The 20,512-nt window shown below is 44.5% G+C and overlaps 3 protein-coding genes across 5 annotated transcripts; all 3 read left to right on the top strand.

The window, feature by feature from the left end:
• The first annotated feature begins 42 nt into the window (after positions 1–42).
• Positions 43–8,282, top strand: pelp1 (proline, glutamate and leucine rich protein 1). The gene is made up of 19 exons (XM_029140021.2): positions 43–183; positions 374–438; positions 1,518–1,623; positions 1,752–1,901; positions 2,111–2,182; positions 2,364–2,423; positions 2,504–2,660; positions 2,926–3,058; positions 3,215–3,302; positions 3,580–3,668; positions 3,761–3,874; positions 3,971–4,121; positions 4,427–4,580; positions 4,668–4,723; positions 4,845–4,978; positions 5,145–5,247; positions 5,423–7,036; positions 7,218–7,532; positions 7,729–8,282. The coding sequence occupies exons 1-19, from the start codon at positions 43–45 to the stop codon at positions 7,828–7,830; spliced, it is 3,804 nt and encodes a 1,267-aa protein (XP_028995854.1). The 3' UTR covers positions 7,831–8,282.
• Positions 8,283–9,293: 1,011 nt separating this feature from the next.
• On the top strand, positions 9,294–15,898 carry alox12 (arachidonate 12-lipoxygenase). 2 transcript variants are annotated; one of them, XR_008693663.1, is made up of 15 exons: positions 9,294–10,102; positions 11,642–11,788; positions 11,959–12,160; positions 12,287–12,368; positions 12,455–12,577; positions 12,659–12,765; positions 12,844–13,016; positions 13,106–13,249; positions 13,329–13,532; positions 13,610–13,696; positions 13,795–13,964; positions 14,114–14,235; positions 14,436–14,547; positions 14,673–14,843; positions 15,142–15,282. XR_008693663.1 is itself a non-coding variant. In XM_029140374.3 (15 exons), exons 2-15 carry the CDS (start codon positions 11,642–11,644, stop codon positions 15,319–15,321), a joined length of 2,013 nt encoding a protein of 670 aa, XP_028996207.1. In that variant the 5' UTR covers positions 9,294–10,102; the 3' UTR covers positions 15,322–15,898. The 2 variants fall into 2 exon arrangements, 1 of the variants encoding a protein (XP_028996207.1); XM_029140374.3 differs by having other exon boundaries at positions 14,436–14,536; positions 15,142–15,898.
• Positions 15,899–15,989: 91 nt separating this feature from the next.
• On the top strand, positions 15,990–20,455 carry zgc:92664 (uncharacterized protein LOC436695 homolog). Of its 2 annotated transcripts, none has more exons than XM_029141007.3 (5): positions 15,990–16,282; positions 16,664–16,758; positions 17,476–17,702; positions 17,903–18,010; positions 18,379–20,455. In XM_029141007.3, exons 1-5 carry the CDS (start codon positions 16,262–16,264, stop codon positions 18,441–18,443), a joined length of 516 nt encoding a protein of 171 aa, XP_028996840.1. In that variant the 5' UTR covers positions 15,990–16,261; the 3' UTR covers positions 18,444–20,455. The 2 variants fall into 2 exon arrangements, with proteins under 2 accessions (XP_028996840.1, XP_028996849.1); XM_029141016.3 differs by lacking the exon at positions 15,990–16,282 and adding an exon at positions 16,418–16,568.
• Positions 20,456–20,512: the final 57 nt, after the last annotated feature.

Raw genomic sequence — 20,512 nt, 5'->3', positions numbered from 1 at the left:
ACGTCACTCGGTCGCACAGCGGTGACGTACGCTTGAGGCAAGATGGCGGCGTCGGCTTGGCTGCATGGCCCATCTGCGATGCGACTAACAGAAGGTTTGGTGTCGGTTCTGAAAGAACCCCGTCCGGAGTACCTCCCGTCTCTGCTGGGCGGCTACAGGGAGCACGGCGTGTTCCAGACCCAGGTAGGGCCCGGTCGGGGGGCGCGCGCTAGCCCGGCTAGCTACCTGTTAGCCTGCCGCTGCAGCGCCCACAGGCTTTGTTGTCCAGCAGGCGGACACCTGCAGCTACCGTGGAGCTGAGTGTGACAGAGCGTGACGTGTGGCTGTCGCCGGTCTTCACTAGTGCTTCTAACGGCTGTGTTTGTCTCCGCAGAGTGCGAGCGTCGTCGGGGGTCTCGTGGGTTTCAGTAATGCTAAACTGGGCTCCAGCAAAACCAGGTGAGACAGGAAACGCGGCGCGTCAGCTGGGTTAGTGACGCGTCAATGCGCGAGCGCTGTCATCTGCATCGTTACCTGCGCAGTAAGGCGTAAAAAACACAAAGCTGTTTTGTGCCCACTGAACAAACTCACGAAGCTTTACTTTGGTTGTGTGAGCACGAACATCAGCAGACCTCATCTGTTTTAACGTTAAGGATCAAAGGTTAATTAAAACTCTGACTCATGACTTAGCAGGTGTGGATAAATTAGTTACAAGACTGAGAGCTAATCAACACAAGTGTTAGTTCTACTTGAATTCGACTCGGCCATGAATTCTACTTTTAGAAGTTATACTTAGTCAGTTTTTGATTTGAACCTCAGAATTTGATGGTTACAGCGGGTGCTGGAGTTGTGCTGAGTGAGAGTCCAGTACTTGAGCTTAAATCATCACTATATGATCTTGACAGACATTTGATTGATTTTAGTGTGGGAGCTTTTTACTCAGAGATAGAGATGTACAGTCAAGCCCGAAATTACAGACACTTTGTCTACTCTGTGGTGGCATCAGCCATCCTGTATGCTGGTCTGCTGGAGCAGCAGCATCACCGTGAGGGACAGGAAGAGACTGGACAGGGTCATCAAGAAGTCCAGCTCTGTTCTGGGCTGCACTGTGGACACAGTGCAGGAGGTGGGTGAGAGAAGAGTTCTGGCTAAACTCACATCCACAACCAGGACTCTCACCCAGAATAGGCTGAAGCTGCTCTGGAGCAGCTTCAGTGACAGACTGATCCTTCCTCGCTGTGTGAAGGAAAGATTCCGCAGATCTTTCCTCCACTGTTAATTACCATGACCCACCCACCACATCAGTGTTAAGGTTGAAGAATTTTATGCTGTGCAATGTTTGTACTTGTGTAAAAATGCAATTTTTATATAATACAATATGCAACAATCATCCCCATGAACCAACTCTGCCCATCTGCATAGTGCTGTCCTGTGATAACCTAACTGATAATCTGTATTTTGCTGTTGTGAGATGCAATTTCCCCACTGTGGGACAATTAAGGGATTTCTTATCCTTTGATTTTTGTTTGTGGGAGCAGGTTTGAGGGCCTGTGCCTGCTCTCCATGCTGGTTAAAGACAGCTCCAGCGATCTGTTCCAGCAACACTGCATTTCCTGGCTACGCTCGTTGCAGCAGGTCATACAGGTATGATGCAGACGCAAAACCTGACTTTGTTTATGTTCTATAGTGATCAGGATTGGAGTTTAAACCTGAAAACCTGTTGAAATTTTTCTGACTCCGTCTACTGTGTGTCTGTGGACGTCCTTCGTTAGTCTCAGGCCCCAGTTCAGACTATCCAGCTTGCAGTGAACATTCTAAAGGACCTCCTGCAGTACTCATCCCAGATAGCAGAGCTGTCCAGAGAGGTCGGCCTGAACTCCATCCTAGGCTTCCTCACATCCCTGCTGGGCCTAAAGGCGGAGGTCAGTGAACATGTGGTGGAAATATCTTTTTCTCATTATTATACCTGTGAACATAATAACTTTATAATGCCACAATGAATAAACATATGTCCATCACATGCATGAGATTCTAGTCTGGCTTGCTAAACAGAGTAATAGTATAAACATTCTGGCATAGACATTGGGCGTCTATAACTAATAATCGTTCATGTTCTCCTGGGTTTCATTAGTGTGAGCTTGCTGCGATGGAGGGCATGATTGCCTGTATGACGTACTACCCCAGAGCCTGTGGATCCCTCCGGGTAAACGCTTATACGAATTAAATTGTGTTGGGTTTTTTCCTCAGTACCATCTTTTTTTTTGTACAATACACTGCTTTATAAATAATAAATAATTTTTTAGTTAATGTGAAATACACAATCCTTTTGTATTTATACTTTAGTTACAAAACAATCCTTCAAATCTTGCTCTTTTTTCTCTTAGGACAAACTGGGAGCTTATTTTCTGTCCAAAATGGACAGTACAAACAAGAAAACACAAGAGGTTTGCGTTTCTCATTTTATGAGTGGTTATTTGCTGGTTTTATGTTGTTTGCAGCCGATCAAACATGTTTTTTTAAACAGATGGCCTGTCAGTGCTACAGTCGCCTGCCCTGTCTAGGCGGTCTGATGGAAAGAGGGGTGAGTGCTGGTAGAGCCGACGGTTGGACTAATCAGATTCACAGCTTGGTGGCCTCAGCCAACGGCCTGCTGGCTCAGATGTACAACAGTTCAGAAACAGGTAAACATTTCAATCAGTAATCGTTTAACTGTTCAGTGGATCCAAATTGATTCATCTGCTGCTAACCTTTATCACTTAATTCACAGAGCTAACACTTGTAGCACTGCTTAGATTTCCCAGTTTAACATAGTGATGTAATCTGTCTGGCGTCACTGGGTGTTGCAGAGTTGTTGTATAGGATTAAATAAGACCGTATAGATATCATAGAGAAAGTCAGTTGCTGTTTGAAGATGCCTAAGTGCTGCCTGCTGTTTGCTGGACGCAGACGGAACAGTGCAATACGAAGGTCCAGGGGTGGAGCTGGCCTTTTCTCATCTTGACGATTCAGATCCCCTGATACTGCTGCAACTCCAGCACAGATACACAGCTGTCTGCCTGGCACTCAAGTACACACTCAGGTACAAAATGAACTAGACATCTTAGAGCATAGTTATAATATGATCTCTGTTTAAGGCTCTGCTGTATTCTTCAGGGCAAATGACTTCTGATTCACTTACCCTGTTTTTACTCCACTCTTTAAAGCACAGTAACACACTGTTTTCTTCATCCATCAGAGCGGACCCAGCCTCAGCTGTCCATCTGCCTGTCAGACCAATACTCAACCTGGTGTGCCGAGCCCTCGCTGTCAGCCTTAAGAGCATAGTGAGCAACACACGCTGATATTATCATTACATAAATAAGATATTGCCTCAGTACATTATAAGGACATACAGCAGCAGCTAATTAGCACTAGCAGAAAACGATCTGCTCACAGTCACAGGTTTAGGGAATTTGAACTAAATATGTTAAATTTTTAAAAACAAACTAAACAAAACTATTTGCTTAGGTGATGTTTCACTTTATACTGCTGTTTGTAATATAAATGCCAGATAAACGGTACTAATCATGGTCAATTGATGAAGGCCTTTCTGTGTGTCAGAGTTTAATAGGAGATGGAAGCGTCAAGAGTTTGCTGTTGCCCATCATACACATCAACACACTGGAAGTGCTTTCAGCTGTCATCACAGTGTGAGTACTGACATGCACACAGGCTGTCTTGTATTTTGATCACGAACCTTTGTGTTCCATGTGTTGCTAATATGCTATGTTTTATATTCCAGCGTAAACAGTGGCATGATTCCATACGCTGCCATACTACAGAGACTATTTTCTCAAACCCTGTCTGTTTGGACCCCTCCGTTTGAATGCAGCCTAGGGCAGCAGAGAGCATACAGGTAACTGCAGGGAGACCGCATGTGAAACTCTTAGAATTTGATCTGAAAACATCTTGAGCTGAAGCGTTGGTTCCTGTGTGTTGTTGGTCCTGACAGCTCCGTGCGGGTGTCAGTGTACAGAGCCTTAGAGCTGTGGGTCCAGCTAGCCGGACCCTCTGCTAACATTCTACAGGGAAGCTCGACCCACTCAGATCTCCTGTTTACCCACCTGCTGGGTGACATAACACCAGGAGCGGAGTCTGTCAAGGTAAATGCAAGTTAAATGTAGTAGAAATGGCCACTGTGTGGACGAAAAAAAATATTTTCACAAGCTCATTTGCTGTATTTGATAAAAGAGCTATCTGTGTTGAAGGCTCAAACTTTAAGTTCACTGATATTTGCAAAATATAATGATGTTGATGGTGACCTGTTTGTATAATTTTCAGATAAGTGGTTTATTTGAATAAGCAAACTGTGGGTTTTATTTGTAACTGACTCTAGCTTTAGTCCTAATTGGTAGCTGCCAGAGACGGCTAGTGTTCTGACCAGCACTCTGTGTGGTCCTTTCCTCAGTTACGAGCAGGTTTGTCTGCTGATGCTGTTCCTGGGGGGAAACCAGGACCACGGAGGACAAAACCTCTGGTCATAGCAGACACAGCAGGACCATCCCTCCAAAGGAAAGGGGACCTCCTGGCCAATCAAGACACTTGTCTTTCAGCCCTGAGAGGTGAGAAGCTGCCTCCATGTGAATACATCATTTGTGTTTAAACTATAAATCTATTGTAATGACACAGATGGGTTTTTTTTTTCGTAGCGCTGAGACAAATCATTCTCACGAGTGGTACTTTGCTCAAGGATGACATACACAAGGTAGATGTCAGTGTTGTACGGTAGAAGCTCAGTTAATCGGCTGATGGCCAGAATAGGGGGGGTCTTTACTCTGTGTTAAACTACATTCATACTTTCTGTCTTTTTGTTGCTTTTCTCACAGCGCCTCCACGACGTGCTGCTGCCGCTGTGTGTGCGTTTACAGCAGCAGCAGACCAGTAGTAGTTCTGCATGTGAAACAGCAGGGGGCATCAGTGGGCAGTACAGCAGCGCTCTCTCCAGGCGGGAACTATACAGGTGCTTGCTTTTATTGACAGTGTTTTTTGAAATGAAATGGTGTGTAGAATGTAATAGAAACAGAAAACCTATCAAGTATATAAACTCAGAACTGAACTGTTTTTCTGTATAAAGTAGGTGAGTTGTTGACCCTAATACTGACTTGTAGCTGTTCTACATGACTTAGGTTATTGCTGGCTCTGGTCCTGGTTCCATCGCCCAGCTGGCCCCCACCTCTGACCTGTGCTGTGTCTATCATCAGCAGAGGTCGGACTGACCGTAACCTCAAGGTGAGGGCTAGGAAGTACAATGTGACTTACAGTTCAACCATGAGCGTAGGGTTTTCTTTGGCATCACAGCACCACATGGAAGTTTAAAATTCTCTGACATACGTTTTTGGTGTAAATGTTGTAATGTTCTTCTGACTTTTGCCTCTTTTTTTGCTCATGTCCTCCTCCCTCTCAGGTCTCTGCATTTTGCACTGAGGCTCTGACCATCTGTAACTCACTTCTCCACCCCCGCACTCCCTCTATTGCCCTTCCTTTACCTTCCCTCACCCTGAAACCCAACCCCACTGCTCCAGTCCTCCCCTCCTCCAGTGGCCCTACACCTGGACTCACCTTGACAACCCTCCTAGGTGGCCCTGCCCCTGCGCCTCCCTTTCCCACCCGCCACCCTCTTGGCTTAGGCACCCCTTCCCTTCTGGGCTCTTTGGAAAATCACCTTTCCCTGGTTCCAGGGTTGCCTGGCCAGGGCCCTACGTCAGGTGACATGATCCTGTCCCCACGAACTCACCATCCGCCTGAAACAGCTGGGCTTGGGCCTCCGGATGGCCAGAGACCGGTGTTTGTTCGCTATGACAAAGAGGAAGCAGAGGATGTTGAGATCTCTCTGGCTAGTGACTCAGACGACAGCGTAGTCATTGTTCCTCCAGGGATGCTCAACATGGATAACCAGCAGGATGAAACAGGGGCTGCACCAAACTCCCAGAACATGGCGTCCGCTGCACCAGGGACTACAGTTGCATTGCAGGGGTCAGAATCTGTTACCATGGTCCCCACCACCGCAGCAACAACCACAGTAGATGGGATCTCGCTTTCCAACGACCTCAGCACTTCCTCCTCTCTCATCACCACCTCCAGTACCCCCATCAACTCCTTCCCTCCTTCTAGTACCTCAGTGGTCTCCCTTGTTCCATCCTTGAACTCCAGCACTCTCACAACCCCACCCGTCTTAGGAGACTCTTTGCCAGGGAGACCCCAACTCCAACAGATGTTGATGCAGCCTTCCACAGCAGGCCAGTCTAGCTCTATTGGTCTACCTCTCCAGATGCACCACCTGCAGAATCAGCTGAGTCAACAGGGGCGACACCTCCACCAGCACCAACCACCACCTGCCAGCAACGAAGATTCCGCTGTCATCAACATAAACAGCACCGATGAGGAGGATGAAGACGAGGACATGGAGGATGATGAAGAGCTGGAGGAGGAAGAGGAAGGGATGGACGAGGAGGATGAAGTAAGTGATTTTGCGGATGAAGAGTTGTATGATGGAGAGGAGTATGAGGATTATGATGAAGAAGAGGGTGAGGAGTTGGAAGAGGAGGAGGAGGAAGAGGAGGAGGATGAGGATGGCGACATACCACCACTGGAGGAAGCAGGCGAAAAGGCCGAAGAGCTAGGGATAGAAGAGGGAAAGGTGCATCAAGCTGCAGTGGATGAACCTGAGGTGGCTGCATTCAGCATCGACGCTGATACAGAAGGAGGTATAGAGGAGGTCCAAACCAACAGGGCAATGTTCGGAGAGGACAGGATGAAGGTGCAAAAGGTGGAGAGCATTGGAGTCCTAGAGGAGGCACGGGAGGGGGGAGGTGACGAGGATGAAATCGAGAGGATAGACGACCCCACCATGCCACAGATCCTGTGTGTGACGGGAGGTGCTCTAGAGGAGAGGGATGAGCCTGAGGAAGAGGGAGCTGGAGCTGGAGAAGAGGTGGTGCAGGAGGCAAGCTCATGGGAGCAAGGAGCCGGTGAGACTGAACCTACAGCCGCTTCAGAAGACGCTGATCAGGACAAACAGGTTGGTCTTCAGGCTTTAAAATGTACACTGTTAAAGTGCAGGTCAGGCTCCGTGATCTGCCGATATAACAGTGGACTGTCTGCCCTGTATTGGCCACCTTAAAGTGGACTGTCCCCAGCTATGTTTACGTGGAGGAACTCCAGTCAATGTTCAGTGTCCTAAATTTGTTTAATTATAACAGGAGTCTGGAGCAGAGACCGCACATGACCTCAGTGTGAGTGACAAGCAGCCTCCCGTTCTAGAGCGGGAGCAGCAAGAAGCTGTTCAAGGAGATTCGGCAACTGCGCAGCCAGAAGCCGAGGCTGCAACAGGCCTGAATACTGAAGGGGTGGAGGCAGATAGAGAAAAAACGGGTGACGTGGAGGAGCAGCAGCAGCAGCCACACACGGAAGGAGGAGGTGGAGGAGAGCGTGATGAAGAGGAGGCGAAAGGAGTGAAGAGGAAGAGAGAGGAGGCATGTAGAGAGGAGGCTGGACCAAGCTCCGAGAAGAGAAAGGTACGCGTGGATTCACTACTATTCGCAAGACGTACGACGAATTTGTCATGTTCCCTGTGAAATGTGATCTCTTGTGTTGAGTACAAACATGTTAGTCCTGTGAACATTAGTCACTGTTTACTCACTTCTGTGTCACTGATTTGAGTGTAGTGGCCACAGCGTCTTCTCTGATGTGAGGTCTCTGTTTGCCTCTCAGATTGATGATGACGCGATGGCCTCCATGTTGGCTGACTTTGTCGCCCTACCACCTGATGATGACGATGCTGAAGAAGAACGTCCCTCTGGATCCAACACTTAATAGACACTCGCCGGCTTGAACTGATTTGATTTTACGTTACCATGGCTACAGCAGATCCTGTGTTATTAGTGACATTTCCAAGCCGGAGTTGCTTTATACAACAGCGCCCCTTGTTTATATGTTTGTGGGTTCTTCCTTCAGACCTTGTTGCAGACTTCCATTACACTATGTGGGCTGTGTGAATATTCAAGGAAAGGGATTTTCTTTTTTCCAGACATCGTAATTTGTGACAGAACTTTAAGTATCATGTAACATTTAGTTTTCAACAGTTTGAGGCAGAGCTGCCCAGCAGCAGGTGAAGCTTCTCGTGGTCTGGTAAACAGTACGCAGTATTAGCCTGTACTTAGTGTATGAAGTGACTTTTTTGGGTCCATCTGTACCTTTTTTAGGCTGTTCATCATCTTCATTGTCATATGCTTTGTTATAAACCAAGATGGGTTCTTTGTATTCTACATGCCTTGGCTTTAATTCTTAGTTCTCCTCACTGTGCAGGGTCCACACATGGTGCCACTTTTGCCACAAAAGTGGCAACGCTAAGCTTGTTAAGTAAGAGAAGAGCTGTTGTGCAATTGATTGAACAAGACGGTTTTTTTTTGCCCTGTGGGTTTCTGTAATTCAGGTAGTTCTGCATCTCTCTTACAGACCTGTCAGCCAGCTGTTGCCACTTATGAATCTATATATATATATCTATATTTTAGACTGAATCAGTAGTCTAAAATACAATACAGTCAACACATTATCATAGCAGTGATCTGCCCCTCGCTTTGATTCTTCACAGTACTTTGCTGGTGTCGGTCCAGGTGTGACGGAGAACTTGTTTTTCTTGTCTTAAAACCGATACCGTTGGAAAGAACTTGCTTTTCACTTTCTTATTGTTTTTGGCAACAACCACATCCGTAAAACACAGATAACATTGTTTGAATTCCCCTGGGTTCCAGTGAATAAGTGGTCTAATCTATCTGACGAAGCAGTTCCACCCTAAACCTTCAGCGGCCAAAACAGCCTCCAACCACTTTACACGTAATGAGGTCGGCCTTTCACTGAGCTGTGGAGGAGTTTAACCTACACACATTATGTCAGAGTTTGACTGAGCCACTCCTCAACCTTATTTTTGCTTTAGTTTGATTAAGTAAAACTAAACTGAAACTGACAAAGTGTTCATTTATTAGTCAGCTCAATGGATTATGGGAAGTGCTTGTAATAAGTTCTGAAAGTTGGGGCCTTTTGATTACGTATGCTTTCTGGGACAGAAATGATGTAATATGTGTGGTGTCATAGTGTCTAGTAAACAGTCCAGTATGAAATGTGCTCCCTTTCAGGATGTTGTGTGTCCCATTACAGAATGGTGATTCCCCTCTGTCCCACCCTGGAAGGCAGCTGCAGCTGAGACAGCTTTTCCGCATGCAGCTTTCTAGCAAATAGTCGTTGAGGGTGAAGCAGCACTTACCCGTTCTTCGTTTCTTAAGATAACCATTACCAGATACCTGTTCTACCTGATCTGAAGGTGACTTCCTCTCCCCTCTGTCATTTTGACAAGGATTTATTTCACCCGTTCAGATGCAATAGCAGAGATTTTGGTTGTCGTCCTCTTTGTCTGCACCAACAGGAAGGCATTTTCAACACAGTTGCTGCATGTTGATTCACCAGTTTCACCATCCCCACGAACCCGCAGCAGAGGACCACAAACAGTGGAACTGACTCAGTGACCTCGAGACTGCTCCCTTATTCAAAAACCTCATTAGTTTTAAGGAGGAGTCGTTTAAGAAGCTCAATGTCACTCCAGTATGACGTGATGAAATTGTGTTTATGACAGCTTCAACTTAACCGTTAGTTTTTACTGGAATATCTTGCAGGCGTGACCAATAAAGATGCCATTGAGTGAATTTCCTTCACTGCTCTTCTGACAGCTTCATGAATACTAGTATTAACGGCTACAGTACAGCTTAGAAGCGTTTCTTTGACTCTTTTACATGTCACTGAGTTGTGGCCTGTCCTGTGAGTGAGAGGTGAGACTACACAAAGCAGCCATTGAGGGGAGGTTGAAAAAAGCCAACAGAGCTGCTGAGGAAGTTCGTGCGTTAGAGTGAAAGAGAGAGCGAGACACAAACACACACACACACACACAGAGGGGAAGGGAATCTTTGCATTTTGAAATTCAAAACTCACCCAAGGACTGATAAACCTCCTTAGGTGAAAGACAACAAACTGTTCACTGTGTAAAGAAGAAACAGGAAAATCTACAGGAAAGCAACCGCTGATACAGGTGACCGAGGTGAGTGGTTGATTTTTTTTATTATGCGTGACTAATACTTTGTTTACATTTTGAGGGCTCAGCATTGCAGTAAGTCCAGAGACAATTCATAAACTATAAGAACTAAAACAAGAAAAGTAGCTTTGTTATTTCGTTGGTCGATATGAACGGTATTAGGACATTCACTATGATGGAATGTAAAGATTGTTTGCTGACAAACGATATCTATCATAATGTGCCAAAGGTGCTTCTGAAACTGTTTGACCTAAATACTCTTATATAAAGACAGAGGAGCATGAATCGTGTTTTCTACTGTAACCTATGTATTTTAATTTAGCATAAATTCATAGATATAAAAATAGATGCCAGCTGTTAAGGAATAACAGAATTATACATTTAAAAATAATGGTAATAATAATGTTAAACTAAATAGGATTTTGTTATATTAGAGAGTTCAATTTACTTCAACAATCATCTTATTGAACAGCCTTCAGTAAATGCTTGATGGCTCCTGTGGACGAAAAAACAAAAACTATTGAAAAATATAAGTATAAAACTATCACAATGCACAATGTACATAAATGACTGGAAAATAAAAATTGTAACTTGAACTTTAGAGTAAAGCCTATTATCATTATTATTTTTGTAATGACTAAGTATTAATTTATTTTTGACTTTACAGTGAATGATGCATCAAACTCTGTTTTAGATGATAGATTGTCATCGACCTTCCAGTAATATGACGTGTGACTTTCAGGCTCATGACACTATGATACAGAACGTAGTCACATGCAGTCATACCCGGTCATTTGCATCAGTGTGGTTTACACCTTTGCCTTATCCTAAAACAAATATTCAAACTGTTACAAGTCAAAGCCTACTCACATCAGCATATTACTGAGCTCAGACAACATGCAACAGCTGCACCCTGATATTTTGGCGATGGGTTTTACTCCTGAATAATATCATATCTGTGTACATCCATGAGGTTTTTGTCACAAAGCTGATTTACATAAGCAAATCATTTCCTGGAGGAACTGTTGGACTTCCTGAAATATAGATGATGGCAATTACTGCCTCTGCACATTGAGGACATGTGAAGGCTGCATGTGAGCGGTGGCTAGTTTTATTACGCTGATGTTGCTGCACCACTAGAGCCTCTGACAGGAAGCTCTGAGAGGTTATGTAAGGACAGAGGGTCAACAAGTCTGAGGAAAGGCCCACACCAACTGTTATCAGTATGAACATGTGATGTGGAAACGGGAATCAGCCCAGACTGTTGTACATGAGAACATTAACACTTCCTTTATGATGCTATTTTGACCAAAACCATAAAAACCACCAACTGATTTTACAGGCATCAAACTCACATAGGTCCCATGATGCTAGTACGTATGTCAGTAGATGAACCGGTCACGGAGCAGATGCTGAAAGCAAAGGGAAACCTTTCAGTTCGGGTGTGAGAAGCAGTGGGAAGCTGCGGAACAACTGTGTGTAACAGTGTTCCAGGCAAATAAACCCGTATAACACGAACTAATGGACACTGCGTCTTACTGTCAGATGGAGGTTTACAGGGTGACAGTAGCCACCGGGACATCGGAATATTCAGGCACCAACAACTACATCTTTGTGACCCTGGTGGGAGAGGAGGGGGAGAGTGAGCGCACCCTGCTGGACAACCCCGGGCTGGACTTCTGTCGAGGAGCCGTACGTTTGTCCATTTAGTCCTTTATTTGTTCATTCCTATGTAATTACTTAATATTTTTGTCCTGTTTAATGTTTCACATTGTGACTGAAGAACTTCCAGAACAAGTCCTTAATTACCATGACGACCTCTTTGCTTGTTTCAACAATGAACCATCTGAACCCTTCATCAGGTGGACCAGTACAAGGTGACCAGTCCGTCCCCTTTAGGGGCCCTGCTGCTGGTCAGGCTGGAGAAAACGAGATACTGGGTGGAGGATAACTGGTTCTGTCGCTACGTCACAGTGGAGCCTCCAGCTGGGGACAGGGTTCTCACCTTCCCTTGCTACCGATGGTTCACAGGCGACGTCACGATAGAGATACGGGAGGGAACAGGTGAGGTGATGGAAACACATGCTTCTATGCATATTACCGGCGGCAGTGACAGACGACAGGCTGCTCTGTGAGCATTTGCCCTGTCAGCCCGTCGCTGAGGGTTCGTGCCTACCCGTGTCTCCGCAGCCAAGACCCTGAAGAACGACTCTGACCCCCGGCTGAAGGCCCACAGGGAGTCCGAGCTGCAGGAGCGACAGAAGATCTACAGGTGCAGCAGCACGAGCGCGAAGCTCGCGTCCGGCTCTTAACGGGTTCAGCGTGTCTGACGCCACCGCCTGTGTTTCCGCGCGGCAGGTGGGCGACGTGGGCTCCAGGTATTCCCAGATGCGTCGACGCTAAGACGGAGGCGGACCTTCCCCAGGACGCCCGCTTTGAGAACGAGAAGAGGAGCGACTTTGAATACTCCCTACAATACGCGTAGGTGGCTGCTGTCGGCGCATGACGAATCCGTTAGCTCGGCCCTAACGGGATATGTGGCATGGTGCATCTTTCCATCAGCCTGCTGGAGCTGTCGCTGAAGAAGCTGGCCATCACATTTGGGAAGTCCTGGACTGACCTGGACGACTTCAAACGGATCTTCTGGAAGCTGAGAAGCCCAATAGCTGGTGAGTGAATGATGTTGTTTGAAATGTGAGAATCTGAAGAACCGACAAAACAGTTATTGTAGACATTTGTTATGTCAGAGTATTGTATGGAGCACTGGAAGGAGGACTGGCTGTTTGGATACCAGTGCCTGAACGGCTCCAACCCGAGGATGATCCACAGGTGCAGGAAGCTGCCGGATAACTTCCCTGTCACCGCCGACATGGTGCAGGGCTGCATGGGCCCCAAGACCAGCCTCGACAAAGAGCTCAGAGTGAGAGAGGGCCGTGATCAGCATTACCAGGACCAAATCACACGGACCGCCACAAGCTTGAAGCTGTTTATTAACCTGCTCTCGTCCAGGCAGGGAACGTCTACTTGATAGACTACGCCATCATGGACGGGATTCCCACCAACGTGATCAAGGGTAAACCTCAGTACGTTGCGGCTCCTCTGTGTCTCCTGTACCAACACCCAGATGACGGGCTCGTACCTATTGCTATTCAGGTAGGTCATTGCAACCAACACAGAGAACCGTCCTGGAGGTCGGAATGGTGCGTTGACGGCTTTGCTTCTCGCACCTCAGCTGGATCAGACCCCGGGCCCAGGCGCTCCTGTGTTCCTGCCCAGAGACCCGCCTCTGGCCTGGCTCTTGGCCAAGATGTGGGTGCGTCACTCCGAGTTCCAGGTGTTTCAGCTGCTGTCGCACCTGCTCAGGACGCACCTCGTGATAGAGGTGATCTGTGTGGCTACTCTGAGACAGCTGCCCGCTGTACATCCCATATATAAGGTATCGCTCTGACACCCACAACCAATGGACTGTAGCCAGATATACGGTGTTGAGCAGCCTTTGTCGGTCTGCTTCAGCTCCTGGCTCCTCATCTGCGTTACACTCTGGAGATCAACTGCAGGGGGCGAACTCAGCTTATCTCTTCCTGCGGCATTTTCAAACGGGTGGGTCCCTGGAACTTATTCATGTCAAATGTCCCCCTCTCCCATGCACACTGATGGTTGTAGTGAGGGTGCTGCTCATCACTGGGGTGTGTGTGCAGGTTGTGTCCACGGGCGGCGACGGCCTTTTGATTCTGGCCCAGAGAGACTACAAGACGCTGACCTACCGCTCGCTCCAGCCCCACAAAGACTTTGCTGACAGAGGGGTGACCCACCTCCGGAACTACTTCTACAGAGAGCACAGCCTGATGCTGTGGGAGGCTATTCACAGGTGGGACGCCGTCATATGCACCTGGCAGGACCCTGCTGGGTTCAGAGAACATTTGGGCATCATTCGATCAGCTGCTGAGTTCATCTAACACTATCAATCTGATGCGTCAGTAGGAGTAGTAACTCCTGCAAGTGTTACTTTACCCACAGGTTCGTCTCTGACATGATGAGCCTGTACTACCAGGCAGATCACGAGGTTCAGGAGGACCGGGAGCTTCAGGCCTGGATCAAAGACATATCTCAGGAGGGATTCGCAGACCTGCCCAGCTTTGGTTAGTTCTGAGTTTATAGTCAGATACAACATGTTCAAAAGTCATCTTACGATTTACAGAATGCAACATCAGTTTTAGTCTTAGGAACCAACTGCCAGGCGTTGGGCTACAGTGGAAGCAGTTTAACACATAAGGCACCAGAAGAGACGACATAATGAATATACAGCATTTAATGTCACTTGATAATGTGCGTGTTTCAGGTCTGCCCAGTAAACTGAGTACCAGAGAGGAGCTGTGCACTCTGCTGACAGTGGCCGTCTTCACGAGTACAGCCCAGCACGCTGCCACTAACAACGGACAGGTGCTCAGCAGGTTTTGACTGACATCATGAATATTTATCCCTCTGCCGTACACTTTGATGGTTATATAATAGCGCTGATGGCCCAAGGTTTTCTATTTATTGGGGAGCAGCTTTGACCCACTGCCTTTTCCTTTAGTTTGACTGGTGTGCCTGGGTGCCCAACACCCCCTGCACCATGAGGCAACCTCCACCAACAGACAAGGATGCCGTTACCATGGAGATGATCATGGCCACTCTTCCTGATGTGAGTCAGTCGTGTATGCAGATGGCCATCACATGGCACCTGGGGAGAAGGCAGCCAGATGCAGTGAGTTCACTACTGTCCAGTTTACACAGCAACACAAATGACCAAACAGGGCAAACATGTCATTATGCCCAAAAGCACTTTTGAATGCATTTAGTCACATTTTAAATTTATAGAAATTTTTATAAATTGTAACAAAAGGCATCTCGCCTAGAGAATCTACTTTTACCATGTTCATATTACCTTTGGTCATCTGTGGTGAATCTTTGGCAATAGCAATCTTTTGGTATTGAAGTGAGAACAACCATTTTACAGCGCTCAAACGTCTTCCTTCAACCGTCTCCTGTTTCCTCCTGCCTAGATTCCTTTGGGTCAGTACACAGAGGAGCACTTCAGTGAGGGTCCAGCTGTGGAGCTAATCGACACGTTCAGGACAGAGTTGAAGAAGATCGAGGAACACATCCTCAGTCAGAACCAAGGACTGGAGCTGCAGTACCTGTACCTTCTCCCCAGCCGAATAGAGAACAGCATCACTATATAGAAAAAAAAGACTTTGACATAATACCTGGGACATGTTTTCCATATAATGTGAAATCCAGACTTATTCGAGCATTGTTCACCTCACAAACACTTTCTGCACATTTGTGTGACAAGCACAGGACAACCTTATTGTAATGTGTGTGACACTGAGACACAGCCCTTCTAGTCAAACAGTGCTTAGTAGCACTAGTAAAGTTGAGTGACCTCTTTTCATGTATTCCTTGTTTGTCTTTTAGCAAACTGTGCTGTTGGTTTTTCTTTCTTTCTGGTATAATTTGTGTTACTGCTATATTTTCTAAAAACCACCAGATGTCACTTTGCTTCTGTGTGTATGAAGTTTCTGACAAACTAAAAGGAAGCCCCAGGGCCCCTCAAAATTCTCTTAATTAAGAATATTAAAAATAATTAAAACATAATTGTTGTATAATTGTTTTAACGTGTATTTATTTATACCATTATAACAATACAAATATTTTTTTGAATTAAATACATTATGAATGGTATTGCACTTTTAATATTCATATTTTATTTTTTGTTTTGTATCCGATTGTTCCCAAGAAATATTAAAAAAAAAACAACCAACCAGCTTCAACGGTGTCCTTGACATCTCCATCACAAAGCAGAAATGAAAGAAGGCAAAGATTACGAGGAGTCATGAAGGCAGCAGCAGTAGCTTAACCCTGCATACACTGGGAGAGCACAGCTGCCTGTCCCCAGTGCTGGCGAAGCAAGTCATCGACCAAACTTTCACTGCGTGCTGCTGCTCTCCTCAGATGATGGACCTTTGCAGACATCGACACTAAACGCTGTGGCGCAGATGAATTCTAGCTCATCAGGCTATTTGTTAGCTGCACGTTAGCATCGTAGCGGCCGCTCCGAATAGCCTCATTGAGTCCCGCTCGCAGACTGTATGTCGTAGTGACCCCACAGAGATCAGCAAAATGACCTCCGCTTCCACTAAAGTAAGTTGCTCATGCATATCGCTCAAACGATAAAGTTTAATAAGCCCTTAAGTCGGTCTGAATAGTTTACTAGCATGCTTTTGCAAACACCCGCTCGAGTCCTCCAGTCTTTAACGCGCTACTTCTCGCGGATGCTCGCGAGAGTTGAGCAGAACATTAGGCGATTGACAGCTTTGGTAGACGTTAGGGATGCGTTCACTGGAGTCGGACAATTTTTGGGGGAAAGCACTTTTACTGAACGGATTGCGAAGTGTTTTTTTATATAACAACGCTGGATTATTCAAAAGTTAGTGTTTCTACAGTCAATGTATAGTGAAACTGACACTAGGCTGTATTGCAGAGCACACCTTTATTCCCTGTGTGTGTGTGTGTGTGTCACAGGTTGGGGAAATCTTCTCGGCTGCTGGAGCTGCCTTCACCAAACTAGGCGAGCTTACCATGCAGCTTCATCCGGTAGCAGACTCAAGTCCTGCGAGGTAACACAAATACATGAACACACTATTTATTAACACATAATGTAATGTGTTATGTAATGTGTAATGTGACGTAATGCTTGATCATTAAATGAAGAAACAGCTGGTTCATAGATGTTCTGTAAATTAGCAGAACCCTATGAAGCTGATGTAGGAGACATCACATAAACATGTCTGACTTTTTAATAAATTACAACTAGCAAGTAATACATAATATATAAGGCGTTGTGACATATTTTTCACTTTATTTTTAACCACTGAAAGCACCTGTGTGTGTATATCACACAGCTGAATGTCTACATTTTGTCAGTGTAATTATAAGCAACAAAAACCCTGTTAGATCTGGGGAATGAAGCTACTTGTTTCTCTGCTAAGATGACATGAACACAGCATCTTATTATAATGTCATAACAACACCAGTGGGACTCTGCACTGTAACAGAATAGGTGACGGCAGCACTGATTTCAAGTGTCACACCATTCCTAGCTTAAGCTGCATATTTAGCTTTAATAAAGCCTCTTGTCCATCAAGTAAGAGGCTCAGTGTAAAACAAATAGAGATGCACTAGGTGTCATGCAGTGGCTGATACACAGTATATTGTTTCGATGTGTTTGCATCCAGCACAGATGCTGTATCTGACGGCTACCAGTAAACAGAGATGCATCAATCATGAATCCTTCAGTTCATTTGCCCAATGCATGGTTCTCATCTTCTCTCTAGTGCTCAGACAAAGAGTACAGTGAAGAGGAAGCTCTACGAAGAAGGGCCTCTGCCCACCTCATCTGACGGGGGTAAAAAGGTCATCAAGAAAGCCACAGCTACGGTCGCCATAGCAACACCGGGCACTCCAACCGTCATGTCCGTTCCCACCGCCCAGGATGTTGCGACATCTGGAATACAGAGACCTGCCTCCAGCCAGCTCCCCGCAAAGAAGCAGAAGACTGCAGGTGAACCACGGCAAAATAACGCCACAACGTAAATGCTCATCCCTTAGTTAAGCTAAAAAAAAAAGAAACACTGTTAATTTAGATTGTGAATTTAGATGTATTTTATAACCTTTAAACACGTACTGTTGAAATACCTTTTGTAACCATTTTTTGTTTCATTTTGCCTTTGTTCAAATGATGCATATACTGATATTTTTTAGATGTGACACTTAGTGCCCTGAACGATTCAGATGTCAACAGTGATCTTGTGGACATTGAGGGACTGGGTGAGGGATCCAACTCTAAGAAGCTCAACAACTTTGATCAAGGTGAACATTTACTGAAACTCACTTAAGGGTTACATTTGTAGGAGCTGGGAGCAGGTTCTGCTTTAGAGCATCTGCACCACTTGTGCTACTAACATATATTATACATATATGCAGAGTTCTTTTATACTACTAAAGTACAAACCTTTCTGAAGCTTGAGTTTTTAATTAAAAATCCAGAGCCGTGTGACCAATGATCAACTATAGTCTTGTTGTACATACACATTAATGTCAATCAATGCTTCTGTTTTTTTAATTCAGTAAGTATTTATTGACTGACTTTTGTCAGTTTGGGTTTATTTCAGCATACTGACCAAAAGTGAACTATAAAAATTAAATAAGTTGAACTTGATTTTTATTTTACTCCATAGATAACCTGAACTTGGACTCCAGCCTCATCATGAATCCAAGTGACCTTCCCTTACTGTCCCGCTGACCTATGGTATCCTGTGGATTTCAAAGAAGCAGTGGTCAAACCGATGAAGAGCAATTGTAATGAACTATGAGTTTTAGTTTAAGTCAGGGCAAACTGATCAGTGACAGTGAAAATAATGTGGGGTCACTTTTATTGAGTCTACCACAAAACACTACTCTGAATGTAACAAAAATGTGTTAGGATAATTTTTACTGTTAGACTCTTATTTTTTTAGATTTTGTTTGTAGTTTGTGGGTTAAACCAAACAATATATGAACACCCTTTGTGTAAGTAAACAAGGTTCAAAATTTTTACATACTGTGTTTTTCTAAACAATAATCTGGAAGACTGAATGCAGTTCAGCAGCATTAACTGCATCCACAATTAATTTAATTATTTTCTCTTTCATCCACGTGTAGCTCCGTAGAAAAGCAATGACTAGAAAACAGGTGTTAGTTATAACAATGTAATTTAATTTCATTAGAATAAAAGTCTATTTATTCAAGCATTGTTTTCTAGGTCACAGTATTGATTGCTGTAGAAAATGAACAAAAGAATTTTGTTTCAGATAAAACATGTTTTTTGGGTGATGCTACAGATTTTAGACGATAGTGATCTAGTAACTAATTACTTAGTAAGTAATTAGCAGGTAAAGTAACCAAAACACATTTGGAAACCATTCTTTTGGTATTTTAAAATATCTTTATGGTCATATTAAATAAAGCAAAAGTAGTTAATATTAAAATGCCAAATAACTTTCTGTGTTAGATGATTTTGTGTAATAATTAGATTGTTAGTTTATCAAAACAGGGGAGCTTGGCTAAAGTTAAAAATACAGCTACTAGCTCTTCTTGGCCTTTCTGATAAAAACAGTGGTGTTTGTTACTGATCAGATAAAGGTAACTCAATTAAACCAATGGGACACTTACTTATTCATTTATTTATTGTGAAAAACTGATCCAATATTTATGTGAGCTGGTAGTCCAGTTGATCCCAGTGTAGAAAAGAATCACACTTCTGTCAGTTTATCGCCTTGCTGATGTAAATGAAGACCAACATTATCTTCACTGCTGCCATCACTCAGTGCAGCCTGTGACACCAAGTCAGCGTGACGTTGAGCCTCCTCCAGTCTGTTGACATGTCTCTGCACATGTGGACCTGTCATGTTTGAGGCTAAAACCTTCCCATTGACACCTGTCTGGCATATGTGATGGCATATTGCTGCATCCATATTTCCTTCTGTCATGACAGGCTCTCCAATCCCTGCTGCAGGGAACCATTTGCTCTCACCACCTTTATTATTGGATGGTTTCTAACCTGACGAGCTCTTGTATTAAAGTTATGAGTCTGTTTAACCATGTTATCACCTGAAGCTGAAAGGTCTTAACGTCATCACTTTGGACTGTGTACTTGAACAATAACTATTTTAACCAATAGTCACAATCTTTACAGATACTGTAAAAAATTATATAAATGTGTACATTTTATTGTTTCTACTGTTTTATACCAGAGATGCAATTAAAACATTGTTTTTCCCATTGAAAAATATTCTACAAGGTGACCTTTAGTTACATGGTATTTTTTTCTTTGGTGCAGACAAAAATTTAGCTTCCAACATTCATCACCCTATAGTAAATATATTAGAACAGACATTTTTTTTTATTATTACAATGTTTGACAACACATGACAATGTTTCGGGTTTAATGTAGAAGATGGTTAATACAGGGTGTTTCATGCTACTAGTTTAATTTACTATTAAGACATCAAAAATAGACAAAAATAAGACATCCAAGTAGCAGATAACCATTTTTCATATACCTTTTAGTGTATATCTCCTACATCTTAAATAAAAAGACTTATATCCAATGGTTACAACATACAGCAAGTAAAAGATTGCAAATATTCCTACATATGAATGAAGAAGAGTGTGTGTCTGACGGAAGCAGCACATATCAAACTGGCAATGCAGAGAAGTAATACCAGTAATGATGTGCTGCTATAGCCTGACACACTAACTGCTCGCCTCAACACAAACACAAAGAACTGTTGCTCATGTGCTGCTCAAGACATGATGAATGAATGTAACACT

Source organism: Betta splendens, chromosome 2 (genome assembly GCF_900634795.4).
Source record: "Betta splendens chromosome 2, fBetSpl5.4, whole genome shotgun sequence".
Classification (NCBI taxonomy): domain Eukaryota; kingdom Metazoa; phylum Chordata; class Actinopteri; order Anabantiformes; family Osphronemidae; genus Betta; species Betta splendens.
The sequence above is the reverse complement of the archived record's forward strand: the minus strand, read 5'-3'. Positions and strand labels throughout refer to the sequence as shown.